Genomic DNA, 20,820 nt, shown 5'->3' on the forward strand with positions numbered 1-20,820 from the left:
GGCCCTACATTAATTATCAAGAGATGTATCATTGAAGCACTTCATAATTATATTTCTTAGGATTTTGAAACTCGTTAAATTTATCATCATTCAATTTTTTACCATAAAGCCACCCTTAATATTAGACAAAAAAAAAACAAAAAAAAACGTGATTCTTTTATAACTGAAAATTATTGAGATTTTTTTAACTACTCCTCAGGTGACTCATAATATTTTTTTGGTTATTTACAATTATCGAACTCCAAAATAAATGTTTTTTTTCTGAATTTTTTCTTGTCTTTGGAAGTTTTTGAGCCTCCTGTAGGCCGCAGATCGGCAGTTCGGCAATTTCGGTACGAGCAACGCGTGTAGGCGTTGTCACAACATCATCATCGCCTCCGTTAACTCGGCCACGTTACCTATACAGCCAAGTATAGATATGGTACGGCGCATCGCACAAGGTACGTATACTCTATGGCTCTCTCGTACACTACTTACTCTGTCACACTGTGCAGTGTGCACTGGTGTTAATACGGGTTTACCTACGTATATACTTCTTATTAGTTGGCAGTGCCTCGCCAAACTGCGTGCAAGCCAGCCACACTTTAAAAGTCGCTTGGCGTGCGCGCGCGCTTTATCGCACAGCATAGCATGGATTTAACGACACCACGTCCCGTGGTCCATGTTATAAATATATACTCGCTTACTCAGTGCCGTGGTAAGGATGGTTGTTGATGGTTGTGTGCCTAAAGAGCGGGACGAGCTTGTACTAAGAGAGAGGGCTGGTGTAGTGGTGACTGTTTTATTATATCCACAATAGGCAGTGCAGAAGCTGCGAGTGTTGGTAGAAATAAAAAAAAATAAATAAAAAATAAATTAAAAAATCAGAGTAAATTAACAGTATCACAGCTGCACTTGATCTCGGCTAAAGAGATAGAAAAAAATAAAAATAAATAATAAATAAAAAACAGAGCCAGAGAAGGTCTGAAAACTATAGCCATGGCAGTGATCCTGGACGAACCGAACTACGATGGATTCCGCACCTTTTCTTGGCTCTCTGAGTTCGCCGGTGTGCCTATCGACCAAGTGAGTTATGCCATACGCGTACATTCTATCTATTCCTCTTATATAGCCTGCATCCTGCATACCTACGGTAAAAAGATACATCAGCTCACCGCCCCATAAATATTTGCCTCTTTTTTTTTAAGTACCGAATTTATTTTTTTTTCATTGTTTATTTATTTTTTTCTTTCTTTTTTCCCTACTCCAATCTCCTGGACGTACGTACTTTTATGCGAGGTATTTTGGAACACGAGCAGGATGGAAAATTAATTTAAGCCCAAGCATTTTGGAGCAAAGCAGAAGACGTTGCGCTCCGAAATGCCGGTGCTGTACGTATGTGCGTGTGTATGTATTATATACGTGTGGGTGGATTTTGTTTTTTGGAGCAACCGCCTGCATGGATTGTTGTACACCAAATTAGAGTACCGTATAAGGGTAAATTTTATGCGTATATATGTATTATATAAATAAGGAGTAATCGAGTATATAATATACAATGGTACAATAAAATTCGTGTGCACTGGAGATTGAACTGTTGAATGTGAAAAGAGGTCGGGTGAGTAGGATACATAGATATAGAGGATGATACATTCACCAGATTCTGCGAATTTGTGGACGTGCATGTATGTGCGACCCATACTGTTATAACGAACCGTTACGTGGACGTTGCGGATAAAACGATGATGGCAAAACGACTCGCTCGTAAGATTTTTTTTTTCTTTTTTTTACATCTGAGAGGGAGGTATAAGTATGACTTATGCGCTATTCTCACGCCTTACCCCTTGCATTGTTAAACAGTTACGTAGATTTTCGTTTCTTCCATGTACGGCATCCTTATAATTCGTTGGAGATGGCGTATGGATCGTGAGACAGTAGATATTATACGAGTGATTTCGCAAAAAAATGTTCTTGAATATACTCACATGTGACGAAACTACGGAACACGCGATGAATTCGATCTATATTTTTAGCAACTGGTTTTCCTGATTTTTTTTTTTTTTTTTTTTTAAACACAATTTAGTTTTCTCGAGCATTGCATTGTGGAACAGAAAAAGAAATTTCTTTGAAGATTCCACAATGGAAACCTTAAATGAGTGTCATATCAAGTTTCTCATTTCTCCACGTATACTTAAAATCATGTAAGATTACAAATTCTTTTCCAAAAGGAATGTTTCAGAACATTGAAAATTAAAGGTGGCTTTCGATGGAGAAACCAATATATATTAATTCCACCCCAGTTTCAATTAAAAATATTATAAATTATACTGGTTTCCGCTTTTTTTATTCTGTTTATTTGTTTTACTTCTTTGTAGTGTTGAGTTTGAATCTAATTAAAAAATGAACCTTGCCTGCGTGGCTTTTCTTTTAGAAGAACAAAACATCGTAGAATCAATTATTACAAGCTTCCAATAAAATCAAACATTCTATGCCGGAAGCCCTTTGAATCTAAAAGCTCTGTTACACGAGATTTTTTTATTCAACAATTATGGTACAATACATGATATTTTGAAATTCAGCGTACTCAAATGGGTAAAAAATTTAGAATTTATTTTTATGAGCTCCTAAAATTCGAAAATTCTATACATAGTAAGCTTTTAATAAGAACATCATGATGTTAATTGAGCTAATTTATTAAATTCATTAGATTAATCTTGGCTCTTTTAATCTAACAACACCTGTATCGTGTACAGTATTTTAACAATGAACCACAATTCAACAGTAAGACTTTGTCTTATCTAAAAAAGAAACTCATTGCATTAGCTTTCTCATTCCAACACTTTCAGTTTTTCTCCAAGAAACTAAAAAACAAATTAGAGCCGTAAGTTCATTTTAGTGCGCACATGTAGGTTTCTAGTGGCGTTGTAATACTCATACTGATAATGCTGTACCGTGGCACGTTAAACACACTAATTTTCCTAAAACAAGCGAAGCATAAAAAAGATCGGTGGTTTCACAGCAATTTTTTGTACCATTGCTCGAATGTAATTAAACCCACGATAATGAAGGGGTGCGTGCAAAGGTGACTTTCGTTTTTTTTCTTTTTTTTTTTCGTTTACGCACGCGTTTGCCAATACCTATATATATGTACTATTGTAACCTTGAAACGCCTGGTGACGACATCTTTCCTCGCGACTGTCTCCTCATCTTCTACATCGGTACCTACATTTGTTGAGCCCAAGATAGCGGGTGGAGTTGATTTTGCCGATGCCGATACTTAATAAGCCTCTCTAGTGCCGATCTCCCTAACGTTACCGCAAGTTGCTGGTTGCCGGTGTCAAGGATGGAACCATCGATAAGCCGGCTTATCTAGATTTGGCTCTCATGTCACAGATATATGTTACATTTCGGCCCATCGATTAGCTGACAGTACAAATAGAGGTGCGTGCACGCGCGTACTTATGTGGGCTTTGTTTTAGTGCGGAAGTAAATTTTGGTCGTATTGGTACGAGGGAATTTATCGATCGATCGGTGGTCCAATGAGCGTGAAATAAAAATTTATTGTCATCGCTATAGTCAACGGGGAAAAATTCAATAGATTCTTTGGTTTTATTACTGTCGGCCTGGGGCTGAAAATCTAATCCAATTGAGGCCTCGAATAACTCTTTTTTTTTGTTTTGTTATTTCTCCGTTACCGACTTGTACATCTCTATTGTGGATGTTTATACATTGTACGCGAATGATGAATATTTTTCGAGAAATCTATAAAACAGAGTGTCAATTCGTACGTAAATGCAAATAGACGTGAAAAAACAATATATTGTTCATTGCACCTACTCGCTAACAATGAGCGTTAATAGGTCGCGTATACTCACATGAATCGCGCTCTTGTCCGCCAAGAAACACTGTACTGCGGGTAGGTATAGAATTTAAACAATTGCGTTATTGTGTTTAGAATGTGCGTTGTGACACTGTTTGCATTCATACCAGAAAAAATCCTAAAGTCATCTTTGACGGGAAGCTTCATACAAAGGAACTTTTGACATAATTTCAATAATTAACCGATCGCGTCGCGTAAATTAGTATCTTACTTTATCCACAGTACAGTGTGAAAAATTAAATTAAATTTTTGAGAAAAATTTTCTAAATGCAGTAGTCTTCATTCGGGTAGTAACAGGCAAACGTATTTTGAGAAAAGGATACATTACTGACGAGAGCAGGCCACAGACTGCCGTTGCGCTTCATTTTATTGCGGTCGTCGTAGCGGACACGTACTAGACGTTTTTTGTTGCCCTACCGTTGACTTATTTATTTTTTACGTTGTTAAAAAAAGAAAGAAAGAAAGAAATTAGAGTTTGTTTCGTCGATTTTGGTGTAAGTACGACTACATATACAGGTACATACATGTGCAGACACTTCATTGTAATTTTATTGGCTATAGCTGTGGGGCTCTGACAGTAAACCCAAAATTTCATTGCACGATGTATTATACAGAAGGTTCTTAGTTTTTTTTCTTTTCGGTTTGCTCTTTTCTGAGCTCAACTCTTTTTTTAGAAAAATTCCGACGAAATGTATGATTCAAGTACATTTTGGTCTTCAAACATTATTATCAAAAGGGTTGTGTTCGTACTGTTTGTTTATCGAATTACAAAGCGGCTTATCTGCAGTGAGTCACGTTTTTAATCATTGCATATCTATAGTAATCATAAAATTGCTTTATGATTAAAAAAAAGAATCAGTATTCCGTTTACATTAACAGAAGAGTCTGTTATTTGTTTTCAAACACTTTACTTCTGACCGAGTTCTTTCAAAAAAGCTAATTTTCTCAGCTCTGATTCGACCTGTCAGATGAATTTTCTCTTTCATAATTCAAAACTTGCTGTCAATTGTATATTAACTAAATTAAAAGTAAACTTCTTCAATTGAAATTTTTTTTCCCCGTATAACTCTGAGTTGAAAAATGATACAACAAATGACAAATAGTTTCTCTGAGAGTACGTTTTCACAGAGCTTCATTACAGATAAAAAGTCAAAAAATCGTAGCTAGCGGTGGAAATATGAAAAGAAGAGGTAGACGATATAATAATAATTTTAAAAAATTGCAAATTTATTAGGATGATAATCGTTCGTAAGTTCAACGCTTAATAAAATTGACGATACTCTAGTACAATTAAAGCTTGGTGACAAATTCAACGAGTTAAAATCAACTAGTGCACAATAAGTATAGAAAAAAACAACGAAAAAAGACACAAAGAGACCCGTCGAGATTGTAATAATTCACGAATGAAAAAAATTACACAGATTGCCGATATCTGCGATTCGTTTGTTGAACTCACAAGCTGTATTATTTTGCTCTCTTTTAGCCAACGTACGAATTTCTTCAAAACAAGAGTGCCATGTAACGTACGTATATGAGGAAATCCACAAAAAATATCCTTTTTTGTCCCTCATTTTAATATAAAAAATTTTGCATACCCTTCAAACCAGGCTTATTTTACTCGTAATTTTATAAACTATGAGGAAAAAATTTTGAACACGGATTTCAGTGTTCTCAACACAATCTGTATGGATGTAATCATGTCATGTAAATCGCGGAAAAAGAGTGTCACCCTTACTGAAACCCGCGCGTGTTCAAAATTTTTTCCTCATAGAACATGTTATTACGTAAAATTAACCTTATCTCGAAGGTGTGCTTCAAAAAAAATTTTTTTATTAAAATGAGGGACAAAAATGGGATATTTTTCGTGAATTTCAAGCAGCAATCCGTGAGTTTCGCGCAAGTCCTTGAAGAAAATCGGGTGTACTCGTCATACGCAAAGATGCTTTCTCGCACAACGATGATGAAGACGATGTTTGAAGGCGTGGATATAGCTGTTGGTTTAAAATTAGATTTTTTACTATCGTTCGATCGTCATCGATTGAAATGCAAAGCGCATACTTGGCACTGAGAAAACATCAGGTTATTTGAAAAGTTACTCGTGGTAATAGACACGTAGAGATGTTTGGCAGTCCGATTTAGTACAATGTGTATATAAACACGACAATTATTTATTTCATTCCAAATTCACCATAGAATTTATTGATATTCTTGAATGATAGATAGATAAATACGCGAATTTTTTTTTTTCATCAATTTCTCTTCGTTTTTATGTAAGGTTTTTAACTTTTTTTTTCATTTTATCGTTAAAACCAGGTAGTTAACACAACTTACGCGTTTCAACAGCTCCTCACGTCAACCTACGTGCAAGCACTAATTTTCGTTAATCGCTTTGATGAAATTTATATTTATCGTTTCAAAAAAACTAATATTGTTAATACCATACATCAAACAAGAAATCTGTTACAAACTGCTATTAGAGTGTTGTAATAGTCACATTATTATTTAGTTGCCAATCCCATATTTGAAACATTTCACGTGAAACCTTGCTAAAGAAGTATACACTCAGCTGGCATTGATTATGTCCCGATAAGCCATTTAAATGGAAGGCAGGTGTGTACACATGCAATGTCAGTCATCTATACACGAATTATTTCATACAACTTTTTTATGTGTATAAATGTTTGTCTAAGTAATTACACTCTAACTCTAAAGCAGTACAAGTATACGCAAAGAGTAAGAGGTAAGGGAACATGTGATTGAACACGAAGCACGACAATAGCACTTGTCCACGCAGAGCCATGTTCTCTTAACAAAGCTGTGGGGGCAATTTTTAACAACGAAAAAAAAAGTATACTGTTTGGTTACCTAATTTTAATGTCTCGGTTAGCGAGGTCTCATTTGTCTGAGAATTGAAGTAATATTTGTAGCCAGTAGAAGTTGCTGTAGATATCGAAATGATATTTCCGAGCAGTACCTTAATTATTTGTCTCTCTAAATTAGTTCATTTGCTTGAATGTCCAAAAGTTTGTTGTAGTGCAACAACATACTTTTAACAGCTTGTAGAACAGAGAATGGTTTTTCTATGGTTACAAATTATGTACTTACATCCATTTAGAATATTAGTAGCAATTATCGATAAAAACACAGTTTTGATTGATCATTATTTAATTGTAATACAATTAAATCGAGGTGTTAAAAAACCACTCGTTAAGACAAATTATAGTAGAAGTCACGGAAGAATTAAGAAAACAGCTTTTAATTTTCTCGTAATGTACGAAACAATGAACTTAGATGTGTGTAAATTTGTAAAATTAAAACTAATTTATGTTACATGAAATGATTCTGAGTGCAAAGTTCTTTCTTCATTAGTGAAAAAAAAGAAAAAAAAAAAAAAAAAAAAACGCTAATTTGAAGTATTCTAATGTTTTTATTTGAATTTCAATCAGTAACAAAGGTTTTGTAAAATCATTAAATATTTGATGCTTCACATATTCACTAGGAACTTAGAAACTTAGGCCGTATGCTGCAATAATAAAATAGTGATCAAACGGTGTACGCGATCAATCTAAAGATCAATAAACCAGATGGCATAACAATGAAGTCCAATGACAATTAAATTAATGATATCACATGAACTCAGTGAATAGATCCGGCTCGTTACTAGATGCAAAATTTGAGTGAATTTCAAAACATTGTGAAACCGATATCTATTAATAAAAAATGACGCATGGGTGGGTGCGTCTCATGCGCATACATATATGCAACGTAAAGCTAAGATAATCGCAAAGGGGAATGCAGCGATCGAGCTTTTCCGATACAGGCATGTCTCTTGGATGTATAGGTTTTGTAGATTGGCAGGTGTGCATAATGTGTGAGTTTCAGTAAACGAGGCCACGTTTGTTTCCTGCACAAATGGCATGTAAGCATACATAAACACATATAATTCTTAGTGGGCAGTCATCTCTCGAGTGTGAGTGAAAAGTCATGTAATAGAATCATCTTGACTCTCAAATGGTTTGAAAAAAAAATTATATTTATTTTTTTCTTTGAAAGAACGACATTTGGGTGCATAATGCGAATTACATGTTAACATAGAACTTGATTATAGATACTTGGGGCCAGGAGTATGATCGCGGCACACTTAATTTTGATTATTTTGGGATGGTTGTTGATTTGCTGATTCGAATATTATTTGTGTACTCGTTACATTTTTAGTTGTAGGTATATAGAGTTTCGTTAATACAGAAATCTGTTTTGGAAAAAAATATCAATTTACTTTAGTATAGAACTGTAAAATTCTTTTTTTTTGCTAAGCTCTTCTTTTGAGAAATTTAATTAATTTTTTATCAACATATAATTTTAAAAAATTATTTTTTAGTTACCTTTCGTAAATTCTACTTCAAAAAAATTATCTCACTCTCAAAAAGACATTTTATTCCTCTTAAATTTTTTTCCAGCCAATTTCTTTTACCTTTTGCATAAAATCGATATTTTTATTTACTTAATTTGTAAGAAATAGCTATAATATAAAATGTATAAAAAAATTACAACTTTCACTAAAAAAAGTAAAATAAATATAGCTGGTGTTATTTCTTTAAATATCTCAAGTACACAGGTACAAAAACTTCAAACTAAATGAATAAACTTCATAAAGCAGAATCGTACCACGTGAAAACATGAGTCGGCAGAAAACGTCTGACTGACTGTTTATACCTGCGTTACTGTTTCTCAATTTACAACATGAATTATGTTTTTCTAGGATTTTTACAAACTCTTGTGTATACATTGCATTAAAATTAAACGATAATTATTGAGACAATGAATGATAGTCTTGGTTAAAACTATGTAAATTGTTGGTTTCACTAAAAAAAAAAATTCGTTTATCCAAATAAACATGTATTTGAATAAAAATCAAAAAAACGTTTTTTCTAATGAAATAAATATTCAGCTAAGTATGTTAAGTATTACGTTACAAAAAATTATTTATTTGGTTTAAATTAATATTATTTGATTTCAATAAACATTTATTTCATTCAAATAAATATTTCTTGTTTGTATTTAAATAAACATTTTTTTACATTGACGAAATTTATTTTGAATCAATGTGTGGGGAATCAATTAATGGAACTATGTAAAAAGAATGAGAAATTGATTTATCTAAATTGGTCAGAATAGCTAAAGCATGATTTATTTAGGAAATATAAACATTGTTTATTATACAAGTTATTCGTGATGAGTTGTGGTCCTTTTCGCTAATGAACATCACTTAAGTTGTCAAAGTGATGGTACAAATCCGTTGTGGAAAATTTGGAATCAGTGTCTGCGCTGTTTGATGGTGTCAATAGTTATGTCACTAAAACAATAAAATAAATTTTATTTCTTACTAGTACATTTATCGTGTACTTCCAACTTCTATATCGACAAATGCATAAGGCAATTTATGTATGCCATATAAATTTCAATATAACATAGAAGCGAAAATTATGATGACAATTTGTTTACTTTTGATTGGTAAGTATGGATTAGTTGGCAGAACATAGTTATTACATCCTTACTGAGAGAAAAAATTATGAAAAATACTGTACTAGAATTGTAATCTGATAAATATGATTTCATTGTCTAAAAACTTTGAACTGTTTGTACAATAATTTTCTGCGTTACATTTTACACAGCAAAAATAATTTAACATAGTAAAAATTAGGCTATTAAAAGTAAAAAGTCCCGAAATAACGGAATGATACTAGTTTACTATTTTAGCAGAGTAATTTTTATTTTTTCTCTCAGTGTAAATGACTTTATCTCCACATCGAATCTCCTTGTAATAATAAGTGAGTGTTTAAAAAATTATATTTTGTTGGTCTTTTGTTTGTATTCTAAGACAGTATAAGTTTAGTTCGAAGGACGAGCTGTTATACAATAGCAACGTCCATTGCTAGGATTAAAATGAATAAACTAAAAATTAATTGAAAATATGTAAAATAATATGAGTAAATATTTTTTTGCCAAGTTTTTTTTCAAAAAACAATTTTATCATATTTCCGATGACACAATATGTATGTACAACGTATTTGAAACATACTTACTATGTTGGCTTATAGATTTCTTGGCTTTAGGTTAGGAAACATTGTTCCACGTGGCCTCCAGTTATCGTTGATTTTAATTAAGCACGTGGTATTAGAGGACAAACTCATGTTAAAGGGACACAAAAACGTGTATCTTCTACTCGAAAGAAACATAATTTTTCTATGGACTGTATGATTTGGAGAGTCGGATAGGTATAGGGAAATTGCATCGCAATTGAGTATTGAGGCAATAGCATTGCACAAAAAAAAGTAATAGGAACTTTTACTGAAGCAACTACATGAATTTAATAATTTTTGGGATTACTATGTTCTATCTATCTAAACGTTAAATACACAACAAGTAATATATTGTATAGAAGCGGTGGAGATGTACTGATTACTGCAAAGGCAGCACAATTCTTGCTGTACATGGGTTTAATTTTACGTGCGAGGCTCTTCCAGATATTATGATTCTAAGCTTACGATTGGTTACCATACTGCGGCGTAAATGTATACAAAGTGTGTTTGCTGCTGAACTCACGTTCTGAGTAGTAGGGCTCCAGAGAAGAAGGAGCCAATAAGAGGGCGGAGTAGGAGAGTCCATAATGGTACCTACAATCCATACAAGTACGAAGTGCCATAAACTGTGGTGTTAATGGCACTTCGTACTTGTAAATATGATAATAATAAAACCATGTTAATATCCAGACTTGCAATTTAAGTCGAATGAGTTTTAATCAGAAGCTAAGATTTCTTTTTTTTTTTTTTTCACAATGATTTATTAAAAAATCATAAAAATAATGCTTTTTTTTAGTAAAATTCATAAATTTCCGAAAATCCATAACACTCATTTTCCAAGATCAACGAATAAAAAGGATATTTTCTTTTTTTTATTCCAGATTAATTTTATGATAACTCAGTTTACGGCATTGGCGTTGGCTGGATTTCTTAGGAAATCTTTAAGTCCAAAAACAGTGTCCCCAACTACCCGACATGCCTTCAGCCTCATCATGGGCCTTTTTCTTGTATACTTCAGTTTTGGCAGGTAACGTTGATTCTCATTTTTATCATTCAATACCCTCAAGTAAATCACACAGTATTAAAAAAATTATTGTTTATTTTGTAGAGGTTGAAAATTTTATGGTCACTCAATTATTTTGTTATTATTACAATTTAAATATTTTTTATTTAATGTAATATCATTTTAATTTTTAACAATGAATAATCCTGACAAACGTTACGCATTCCTGATGTAATCGTATATTTCTACAAGCTTATAGATAATATTTGCAGTATTCTTCTGTAAGAAGTTCATCAATTCAAATTCGTGAGATAAAATATTTTGCAGATTGTCAATTTTATTAAATGATCAAATTCGTCATTGTTTTATTTGTATTACACAACTCAACGTATGGCTGAGTAGTTTTAAGGGTGTGAAGGTAAATTTGTTGTGCTAAACTTTCACGCATGTTTTGTCCCCATATACAATAGCCATCTAGAAAAAGTGGTGAACTAAAACAAAAAATAAATAAAAGTAAAATTTTATCAGTGCCAAAAATCCCTTGATTTTTCCAAAATGCTTAAAAACAAAAATCTGCAGTTCACAATCACACGAATTGTTCATTCGTCTCTCCCGCCACTACAAGTACACATCACAGTTGTTAAAACAGCTTCTGATATATTTTTAGTGCAAATAAAATCTTAAGTTTTGATTTACGAAAAATCGTACTCTTTTACAAACAATGTAATTAATGAATATACTGTTTCTTTTCGTACGATATAGCCAGACGATGCACTTGGCGGGGCTGCCGACTCTGTGCTACATCGCGTTGCGCACACAGAGTCCTCACTACGTACAGAGGTATGTACTTCTTTTGTAACATGAATAAAATATATATAAAAAAAAAACACAATTACAAATCTACAAGTTAAACGATAACCTTTTTACGATTAATTTGTCGAGCCAAAGTGGCTCTGTATACCATGTAATCAGATCAGTCGTACGCTTAATTCAATGCTTCTCATAGAAATCCACCCCCCGGCCGATGGTGGCTCGTATCGGATCGATGTTAATGTGATATTGTAGATCTGCGCGGATTAAGAACAGCTATGGTGAAAGAAAAAAAAAAAAGTTTTAATTCAACCGGTGATATTGGCCTCGTCATCATTAAAGCGCTGTGGGTACTCTGAGCGTACGATATTTTTTTTCTCTCTGTCTCATGAACGAGGCTACGAGGAAACGCGCACGTATAACATGTACTGGTGCGCTCACGCGACTTTTCATCTCGTGACGGGATCTTAGTTGGGATTTTGTTGCTTTTGAATGCCCGAACGTATTGTGTAAGCGTCAATAATGAAATTGGTTATTAGGTTGGCCGTAGAGCAAGTTAATTGATGTGGGTTGACTTGCGGACTGTCTTTAGTTGATTAATAGTAGCTACGAGGAAAACTGTTATCCTCTTTTCTTTAACGTTGGAAGCTACACGTTATGTTGATAAAATAAATATTAAAGAAAATGAATGTTAATTGTCTAACTATGGAGGTAAAAATTGTTTATACTCGGTTTTGAGTATTCTGTATACGTTTTTTTAAAATTAAAATTAATGAAAAAATATTTTAAAACTATGCTACATTTAAGCGTTTACTTATATTTAAAAAAAAGTTAAAAAATTGTAGAATACTATTCCCTTGTTTACAAAAAAAAAAAAATAATAAAAAAAATAAATAAAAAAAATAAACAAAAAAAATAAATAAGTAAGAAAATAATATTAAATATTCTTTCTTACAGACATGTATTTATAGTGGCAATGGTATATCTGTCGTACATCCATTTTAATCGGCAAATGTATCATTACGGTTCTCACACACTCGATATTACCGGTAAGTCTTTGTTAACTTTTTTTCCTTTTTTTTAAAAAAAAAAAAAAAAAACAAACCAATTAAAATACTTTCAAAAATATTATTTCTTGTATGTTTAAGGTCCACTTATGGTGATAACTCAAAAAGTAACGAGCCTGGCATACAACGTGCACGACGGCTTGTCACGCAAGCAGGACGAGCTTACGCCTTCACAGCGACATCATGCCGTACAGTAAGTTATCTTTACAAATTATAATTAACTTTTTGTTTCATGAAATACATTCTATTTGATAATGAAACATGATTCAGAAATAATTACGTTTATGTCGATGTATTAAATATTTACAGGAAAGTTCCCACAGTGATAGAATATTTCAGTTATGTCTTCCATTTTCAAACACTAATGGCTGGGCCTATTATTTTTTATCGTGACTACATCGATTTCATTCACGGGCGTGGTCAACAATACGTGTTGAAGGTAGTTTCACTTTCATTAACATTTTGTTAAAAAATTAAAAAAAAAAAAAAAATTCCTCGTTAAACGTCATTTGTTTCCAGTTGCGATACATAAATCTAGTTTTGGACTTTTCTATTCGATAATCACTTGCTTCGGTAAAATAAATTTTTTTTTTTTTTTTTGGAACCAACTCTGTTAATAAAATTAAAGCTCGTGTGAACGTTCAACTAGTTTCTTTTTCAAACGATATTTATATACAGTCACGCTTGAAATGTACCCATAAGCACAGTTGAAATAAGTATGATTATTAATACACCATATTCCAAATAGAAAAAGTATGATACAGTTTTTGTTACAAACTAACTGTATGTACCGTCTCCTCGTAAAAAAAAAATAAAAATAATAATAATAACGTGTGTTTCTTGTATTGTAAAAAATGCAGGGTCCACGTGACGAGAACGGCCAAGCGAGTGAAATCGTGCTGGAGCCGTCGCCCAGAAAAGCAGTGTTGAGGAAAGTCACCGAGAGTTTGATATGCGCATTCATCTTCGTTACTTTGCTCCCATCGTATCCTATTCAAAGAATTAAAGGCATAGTACATTTTTTTTAATCCATAGGCACTTTGTTTCACGAGACGCGATTATTTAATTTATTTCTATATTCTTTAACAGACGACGAGTTCCTCAACAATACTTCCATGGCGTACAAATATTGGTACCTGATAATGGCAACTATGCTTGTTCGATTTAAGTATTACCACGCTTGGATCTTTGCAGATGCAATTTGCAATAATTCCGGCATGGGCTTTAATGGTGTTGATGAGAAGGGCCGACATCGTTGGGATCTAGTGACGAATGTTGATCCGTACACATTTGAGGTATATATTATTATTTTTTCAATCCTCACTCCTAATGGCCGATAATCAAGTATGACATAAGCTACAAAAATCGTGACCACTAGAACCGCTATCATTTTATATTTAACCACAAGGTTTGTGTGCAAAAATTATTTAAATTTCATGCCATTATAATTTTAACTTAAAATACATAAAAAAGTATAGGTGTGCTTATCACGAGACTACCAGAGATACGTGATTAAAATAAAAAAAAACGAACAATGTCTCATTAGAACGTTGATTCATTAAAATACTAATTTGTTTCGTTTTTCTTTATTATTGTTGATAAAAGTCAGCTGGTATAATGTTATCTAAGTTTAAATCCATTTACTTGATAAATGAAAAAAAAGTATTAGCTTTGATATCATATCAATACATATGTGTTTTTCTAGAGATAGGTTTTTTCGCTTAAATATTATCATTCTGAATTTTTCATCAAAGTTAAAAACATTTGGTATACTTTAAATTATGCTTTTTTGAAAAAAAAAAAAAAAAAAAAAACCGTTTCAGATCACTAATTTACATTTGTCATTATACATTACGGCGTGGAAATACGTAAGAAAACAGTAGATCAGGGACGCAAAACATCCTTACAACACAATATTTTTATATGTATATACATATGGACATTTCAAGGTATCCAAACGTTTATCTTTGATTACTCGTAACTATGTTTTTCCACTGAATCGGCAAAAAAAAGAATCCAAACCACGATGTTCACACCAACAAAAAGAGAGGGTTATCGTAAAAGTTGTAATTTCAACTTTTATAAATACAAGTGATCTCAATTTATGGATGTAGCACATTTTTTTCTTGCTCGTTGTATTCACACGTTCGTGATATCCGCGTTAAATTTAGCTGACGCATATACGTACGTACGTGTTCGGTTGCATGTGCACCACAAGTGGGAACCTTACGCTTATCTAACCACATTAAACAACAGTAGATATAGAAATACGTAGGTTTCAATTGTGTACGGAAGTGTCGTGCAAGAATATTCTTATCGAAACATATACTCGATGGAAAATATCTCGATTTCATCTTTTCCTTGTTTAAGACGTTGAAATTAACGTGGGTTGTTTTTTTTTTTAATTTTGTTTACAGACTGCGTTAAATTTGAAAGACGCCATAGATTCGTGGAATAAGGGCACAAACAAATGGCTGAGGATGGTGGTTTTCGAGAGAGCCAAGAGGCACAAAATGATGCTCACTTTTGCTCTGTCTTCCTTCTGGCACGGCTTTTACCCCGGCTACTATCTCACCTTCATGAACGGAGCCTTTTTCACGACTGTCGCGCGATTGGTGAGTCCTACACTCTTCAACCATTTACTTACGAGTTTGCGAAGGATAAATTTAAATTTAAATATTTTTTTTCGATATCATTGTTCACAGGCTCGGCGGCACCTCAGGCCACATTTTCTCACCTCAAGTACAAAGAAAGTATTTTATGACGCGTTTACCTTGGTCACAACTCGGCTCGTGTTGGCGTACTTCACTTTCAGCTTTATTTTCCTCGAATACGCGCCCTGCATCAACTTGTATCTGTAAGTCACCTTTCTTCCTGCCATTTTATGTTTAATCGTTCATAAATGCCATCGTAATGTTGGATTTATTTTAATTATAAGTCACAAAGTACTCTTAAGTGTTACATATTTTGGGAAACTAACTCGATAAATCTCAAGAGTCAATGATATTAGTAAAGTACGAAGACATTGAATGGAAACATTGAATTATGTTACGTTTGGGTAATTTATTACTTTTCAAATTAGTTTATGCTACATGTACTTTCCGATTCGGTCGTAGGCATATCTTTTGTTGGACTGTCAAACTGGTGATGATAATTTAACGAAGGCGTTATACTATTTTGGCCCTCTTCGTTGCTCTTGAATAGAAATAAAAAGATAAGAGGGCTTCCACAAGAGTTAACTGATTGCTATGACTTTTCTTTTTTACTTTTAAATATTTGTGTCAGTAGTAATACATTGAGCTTGAATAAGTGTACGATGTTAGCGTGGCTGTCAAAAAACAAAAATGAACAAAAATGGCCCAAACTCGCTAAAAACGGTTTACAAGGAGATTTTTCTCTTTTATAAAAAAATTTCTTTTTTTTTTAATTTTTGCAAATCATAATCCGTAGCCGATTTCTATATTTTTTCCATAAGAGCAATTAAAAATAATCTCAATTTAAAATTTTCATGAAAAATTATACGCTTAATTTTATCTCATTATCTTAAAAATACGTAAATACAGATCGAAGCGAACGTGCGGGGGGACCGGCACGTACGCCACGCGAATCTCGTTTTTTTTTGTCACAGTGTACGTGTGCATCTCAGTGTAAGTATCGGTATATCAGCTGTATAATCAGCATCGAGTACCAGTGTATTGGTAAGTTGTTGTTTTCGCTACGTGATATTTTCAGCAGTCACCAGATGACGCTTCCTTAATCGTATGTTGTGTCTGTATACCCTATAGAGTGTATCGAAGCCGGTGTGGGGATACGGACGCTCATATATATACAATCCAGTAAGGCCGACGCACCGACAGTAAACCCAAAAGACTACGTGCAAGCGCAATACTATATAAGTGATTAAGGAACTCTAATTTTTTTTTTTTTTTTTTTTTTTTACCACAAAAACATGCAAAAAATACACCACGTAACGAGGATCTATTAGTGGTTACGCGAGGTGTCATTATGTGCGATACGTTCGACAAATCAACCGAGCAGTGTTTTTCCATAACTTGGCGAGAAATTGCTGTCAAGAGCCAAATTACAAAATCAATTTACCAAAATCACAACTACGCAGTATTATTCGCGCGTTTACCGTAAGTGACTGAAGTTCGCGATACTTATTAGTATCATAAATTATATTTCGGTACCTCGAGTCGGAGCTCCGGAGAATAGACTGATAGGTACGTATATGATCAGCCTCGAATGGCGTCTCTTTTACTACGTATTTCGTGCGAGTTTGTAATTTTTTAAACTATCTGAAAACAAAAAAACAAAAAATAAAATAAAAAAAATAAATAGAAATTCAGTCTGAACACTGTGATTTTGTAATCATTTATATGCATAAACATTGATACGAATATACACTATAATCATACACACGGATGATGTGAATTTTCAACGCCACCGAAAAGTTATAGGCATATCCCTGACCATAAAAACATATTAAAACGATACTCAATGCACTTGCAATTCTCCTTTAGTGACCGTTGTTTGCCTCCGTGCTTTTACTATCGCATGTACATCTTATGTGTACTCGACGCGAAAGAAAACGCAGAGCTGGCAGCTGCGCTGCTGCATATACTTGTGTAGTTGGGAGACTTTCGAAAAATCCTTGAACGACTTCTTTCGCGCTAATCTTTGTGAAAAAAAAAAAAAAAAAAAAAACCATGAGTCTTATCTCTTTCTCCGGAACAAGGAGCTGTACGCGTACATTGAATCGATAATTAGTTGATGTTACGTAACACCATGAAAGTACTCTGCATGGGGAGTCTTACCAATAAAACTCGGTTTTCTCCGGTTACGGATTAGAATATTATTAGCGTGAAAAAATCGATGAAGCCGTATCACTCGAACATTGTGGTATACTTAATAAACTTTTAGCTCTTACTGATAAACTGGGATGATTGATAGCTGAGCGAGGCTGGAGAAAGAAAAATTTAATTTTTTAATTCGTACCTTCGATTCAAAATTCATAACGAGTTTGCGCTCTTAGATGTGGATAGTACATCACGGTCATCATCTCCGCGTGCAGCTTAATAAATGCTAGAAGTTTCTTTTGTGTAATCGATGGTTGATTGCAACTTCGAAGTAATTAAGTTTTGGAGTGTAAGATCGGGGCTTTAAATTATTAGCTGCAACTAAAAAAAATCATCAAAGTCGGTCTTTCGCTGATATATAATACCTATCTATATGGGCCATTATTAGGTGACCAAAGAAAACTAGTATACAGCGAGTCACGTTCGCCGGAGCCGACAATAATTGCGAAATCCACGGACGATCGCAAACCGGTTTTTATTAGCAGTTTCAGAAAAAAAAATCCAATCGAGAATTCGCCAGTATTGAAAAAAAACCTTTTTTTTTGAGGGCTCACTTGAGGGACAAAGACTTTTATCCTCCGTGGGCCTTTGGAAATGTGAGAAAATTTGAGAACTACAGCGATAGATAAGTGTGGCACGGAAATTATTGCTAATTAGGATATGGAGCACCTATTCTTACTCAACACTTGTTGAATTGTTGAATACACCTGCGGGCAAGAATACAGTGCTTTGCGTTTAATGGATAGGGTATGGTATAGTAAGATAAATTTTTTGTTTCTTCGTTAAAAAAAAAAAAAAAAAAAAACATCGTGCAACACACAAGTGCACAATACTTAATGTGAGACTCAACTACTTTTCAATGTATCATAATATATTTTTTGAGAATAAGCCTAAAAATCTGGTAAAAAAAAGGTTTTTTTCCCCCAAGATAAGCTCAGAATTACATTTGATGTATAATTAAACTTCCTGAAATCGTTTTCAGCGGGCATGAGATAAAAATGCATGTTCCAAAAACATGTGCTTAAAAAAATTTGTGTTTCAATCTCAGGGATCCCCCAACTGGAGATTTTTCGTGGAAACGCATGTACAGTCAGATAAGCCGTTAATATCTCCATATCCTGAACTGTCACAGAACCCGAAATTCATGATACACGTTACGAAACAACTTTTTTTTCCTCAACCACACACCTCATACGTTCTCTCTAATCAACTCTCGGCATGTGTGTGAATATGCTCGCAAAAGAAAAAAAAAAAAAAAACAACCCCCAAATGTTCTCTTATTGCTTGTTCGCAGGAAAATGTACCTTGCGCCGCATTTATTCGGCCTGTCGGCGATCATGGTTCTACCCCTGCTGCCCAGGGCGCGGGAGGTCGGTGGCCACAAGCCCATGCTGGGCCACCGCAAGAACTCGACGGAACTGAAGGCTCACCACCACCACCACAGCGAGGGGCCCTCGGCGAGCGCCAGCAGAAACGGCCACGCGCATCACAAGGACAAATGAGTCGAGGCTTCCAACAGTGGTGGTCGCTACAGTATCGTTGCCCCTGCCATCGCCACTAAAGACCTCGACAGTGTCAAAATCACGGCTGATGTGTTTCTACTGTCTCCTTGACTGGCTCATCCCCAACCTGCAGGCCTGTTAATTGGGACGGCCAAGCTCCAGGCTGGAGTCACCGGGCAAACCTCGTTATTGTTTGACAGCACAGTTTTTATTTTTATTTTTATTTATTTATTTATTTTTTTTACTGTGGGATACTGTATCTCGTTTTCCGATGAAAGTGACCGTGGCGTCCGATACATTCAATAAGAATGCCAAAAAAAGTTTTCCTCGGGGTTACCTCGAGCTTAACGCGTTTTGGTAGTCCAATGTACCTAAAATTATGCGCACCGTGTGTAAATTTGTACAACATCAGGAGGAGAGAGGATGTATTGTGCGTTTCTATATGTATATGGTGAAATAAAATGCGAGGCACAAAAAAACGCGCATAACAATTATATATACGTACGTGCACGTGTGCGCTACTTTGCTTCGTTGAGATTCCTGCTCGTGCGAGGAGATATAGTTGCCCCGCCGCTTGTCTGCTTCCATGTATCCGTTTACCTTTTTTTTTTATTTAATTTATTTTATTTTATTTTATTTTTTATTTTTGCATCCGTCTGCGATATTGCTCGAGCGAGTGTAAGTATTTTTCATGTGATCTGTACAGCCGTACTGAATGCGATGTGATATTGCCTGAGTGGGTATTTTTCTTATTGTTTTGAGTTGATTGAATATCAAGTGTATAGATGGAAGCTGTTGAAGTAAGTAATTATGCGTACGTACATAAGACTTGTTGATGCGTGTCTGTGCGTTTTATTTTATTTTTTACTTTGGATACAAGCCAAGGAAAATGGACGGCGAACGCGTGTGCATTGTGTTATTACTCAATCAAATGATGTATATTTTAATGCATCGGTTTTAATTGCATCGGTGATAATGTGCTGTTATTGTTTTGTCCATAGATTAAAAAGACTCAAGGTTTGATTCTATATGCAATTGTTACTTGCGGGGACTTTTTAACGTCAGATTGCAAAATTTCTTTTGAATTTTTTGCACGTATTATTATAGATATTGTGTTTGGCACTTTTTTAAAAGCTCCATACGGTTATGGCGAGATATCATGACGATATATTTTTCAGAGATATATCATATATATTTATGAAATTTAAAAAAAAAGCGAGAAAAAAAGACGAAAAAATATTTTTTAAGATAAACATGTTATATATAAACGTACATGTACACATGGAATGAAGAGAACAAGTTTTATTTGTTGTACTGTGTTTTTTTATTCGTTTTCATTCAATCGACAAATATTTACTCTTGCGTTTGTACTAAAAAAATTTCGAAAAAAGTTTTTAAATCATTTTTCTTCGATTCGACTACTTTTTTTACTTATATACGAGCAAAACTAAGACGGTCACGATGTTTCATATAAAAAATAAATAGGTGAATGGTAATTACTAAAATTCATCCAAAATAAAAATAACTATGCAGGACTTTGATATGTAACTCTACTTTTTGCTCTTTGTAATATTTACAAAAGCATTTTTGACACGTGACTATAACACGTAGAAAGTAATCTAGTACTAAGATAAAAGAAA

The 20,820-nt window shown here is 33.9% G+C and overlaps 1 protein-coding gene and 1 long non-coding RNA gene across 2 annotated transcripts; one reads left to right on the top strand and one right to left on the bottom strand.

The window, feature by feature from the left end:
* Nucleotides 1–563: 563 nt before the first annotated feature.
* Nucleotides 564–20,820, top strand: oys (lysophospholipid acyltransferase 6). The gene is made up of 11 exons (XM_089596673.1): nucleotides 564–1,065; nucleotides 10,821–10,966; nucleotides 11,705–11,782; nucleotides 12,710–12,801; nucleotides 12,901–13,012; nucleotides 13,129–13,258; nucleotides 13,680–13,827; nucleotides 13,909–14,114; nucleotides 15,237–15,434; nucleotides 15,525–15,676; nucleotides 18,973–20,820. Exons 1-11 carry the CDS (start codon nucleotides 979–981, stop codon nucleotides 19,178–19,180), a joined length of 1,557 nt encoding a protein of 518 aa, XP_089452799.1. The 5' UTR covers nucleotides 564–978; the 3' UTR covers nucleotides 19,181–20,820.
* LOC149373463 (uncharacterized) lies at nucleotides 9,028–10,445 on the bottom strand. Its single transcript, XR_016293376.1, has 2 exons — nucleotides 9,943–10,445; nucleotides 9,028–9,212 (listed from the first exon to the last, which is right to left on the bottom strand). It is a non-coding gene; the product is annotated as an uncharacterized LOC149373463 (long non-coding RNA).

This window comes from Copidosoma floridanum, unplaced genomic scaffold, assembly GCF_036245765.1.
Source record: "Copidosoma floridanum isolate Cflo_tuat_1 unplaced genomic scaffold, Cflo_Japanese_pri ptg000030l, whole genome shotgun sequence".
NCBI lineage: Eukaryota > Metazoa > Arthropoda > Insecta > Hymenoptera > Encyrtidae > Copidosoma > Copidosoma floridanum.

Excerpts from the sequence above, each read along its gene's own strand:
- oys (XM_089596673.1), top strand. The coding sequence starts at position 979 with ATGGCAGTGATCCTGGACGAACCGAACTACGATGGATTCCGCACCTTT. Across the intron at positions 10,967-11,704 it reads GTATACTTCAGTTTTGGCAG|CCAGACGATGCACTTGGCGG; the intron begins GTAACGTTGATT and ends CGTACGATATAG. Across the intron at positions 13,259-13,679 it reads GTCAACAATACGTGTTGAAG|GGTCCACGTGACGAGAACGG; the intron begins GTAGTTTCACTT and ends TAAAAAATGCAG.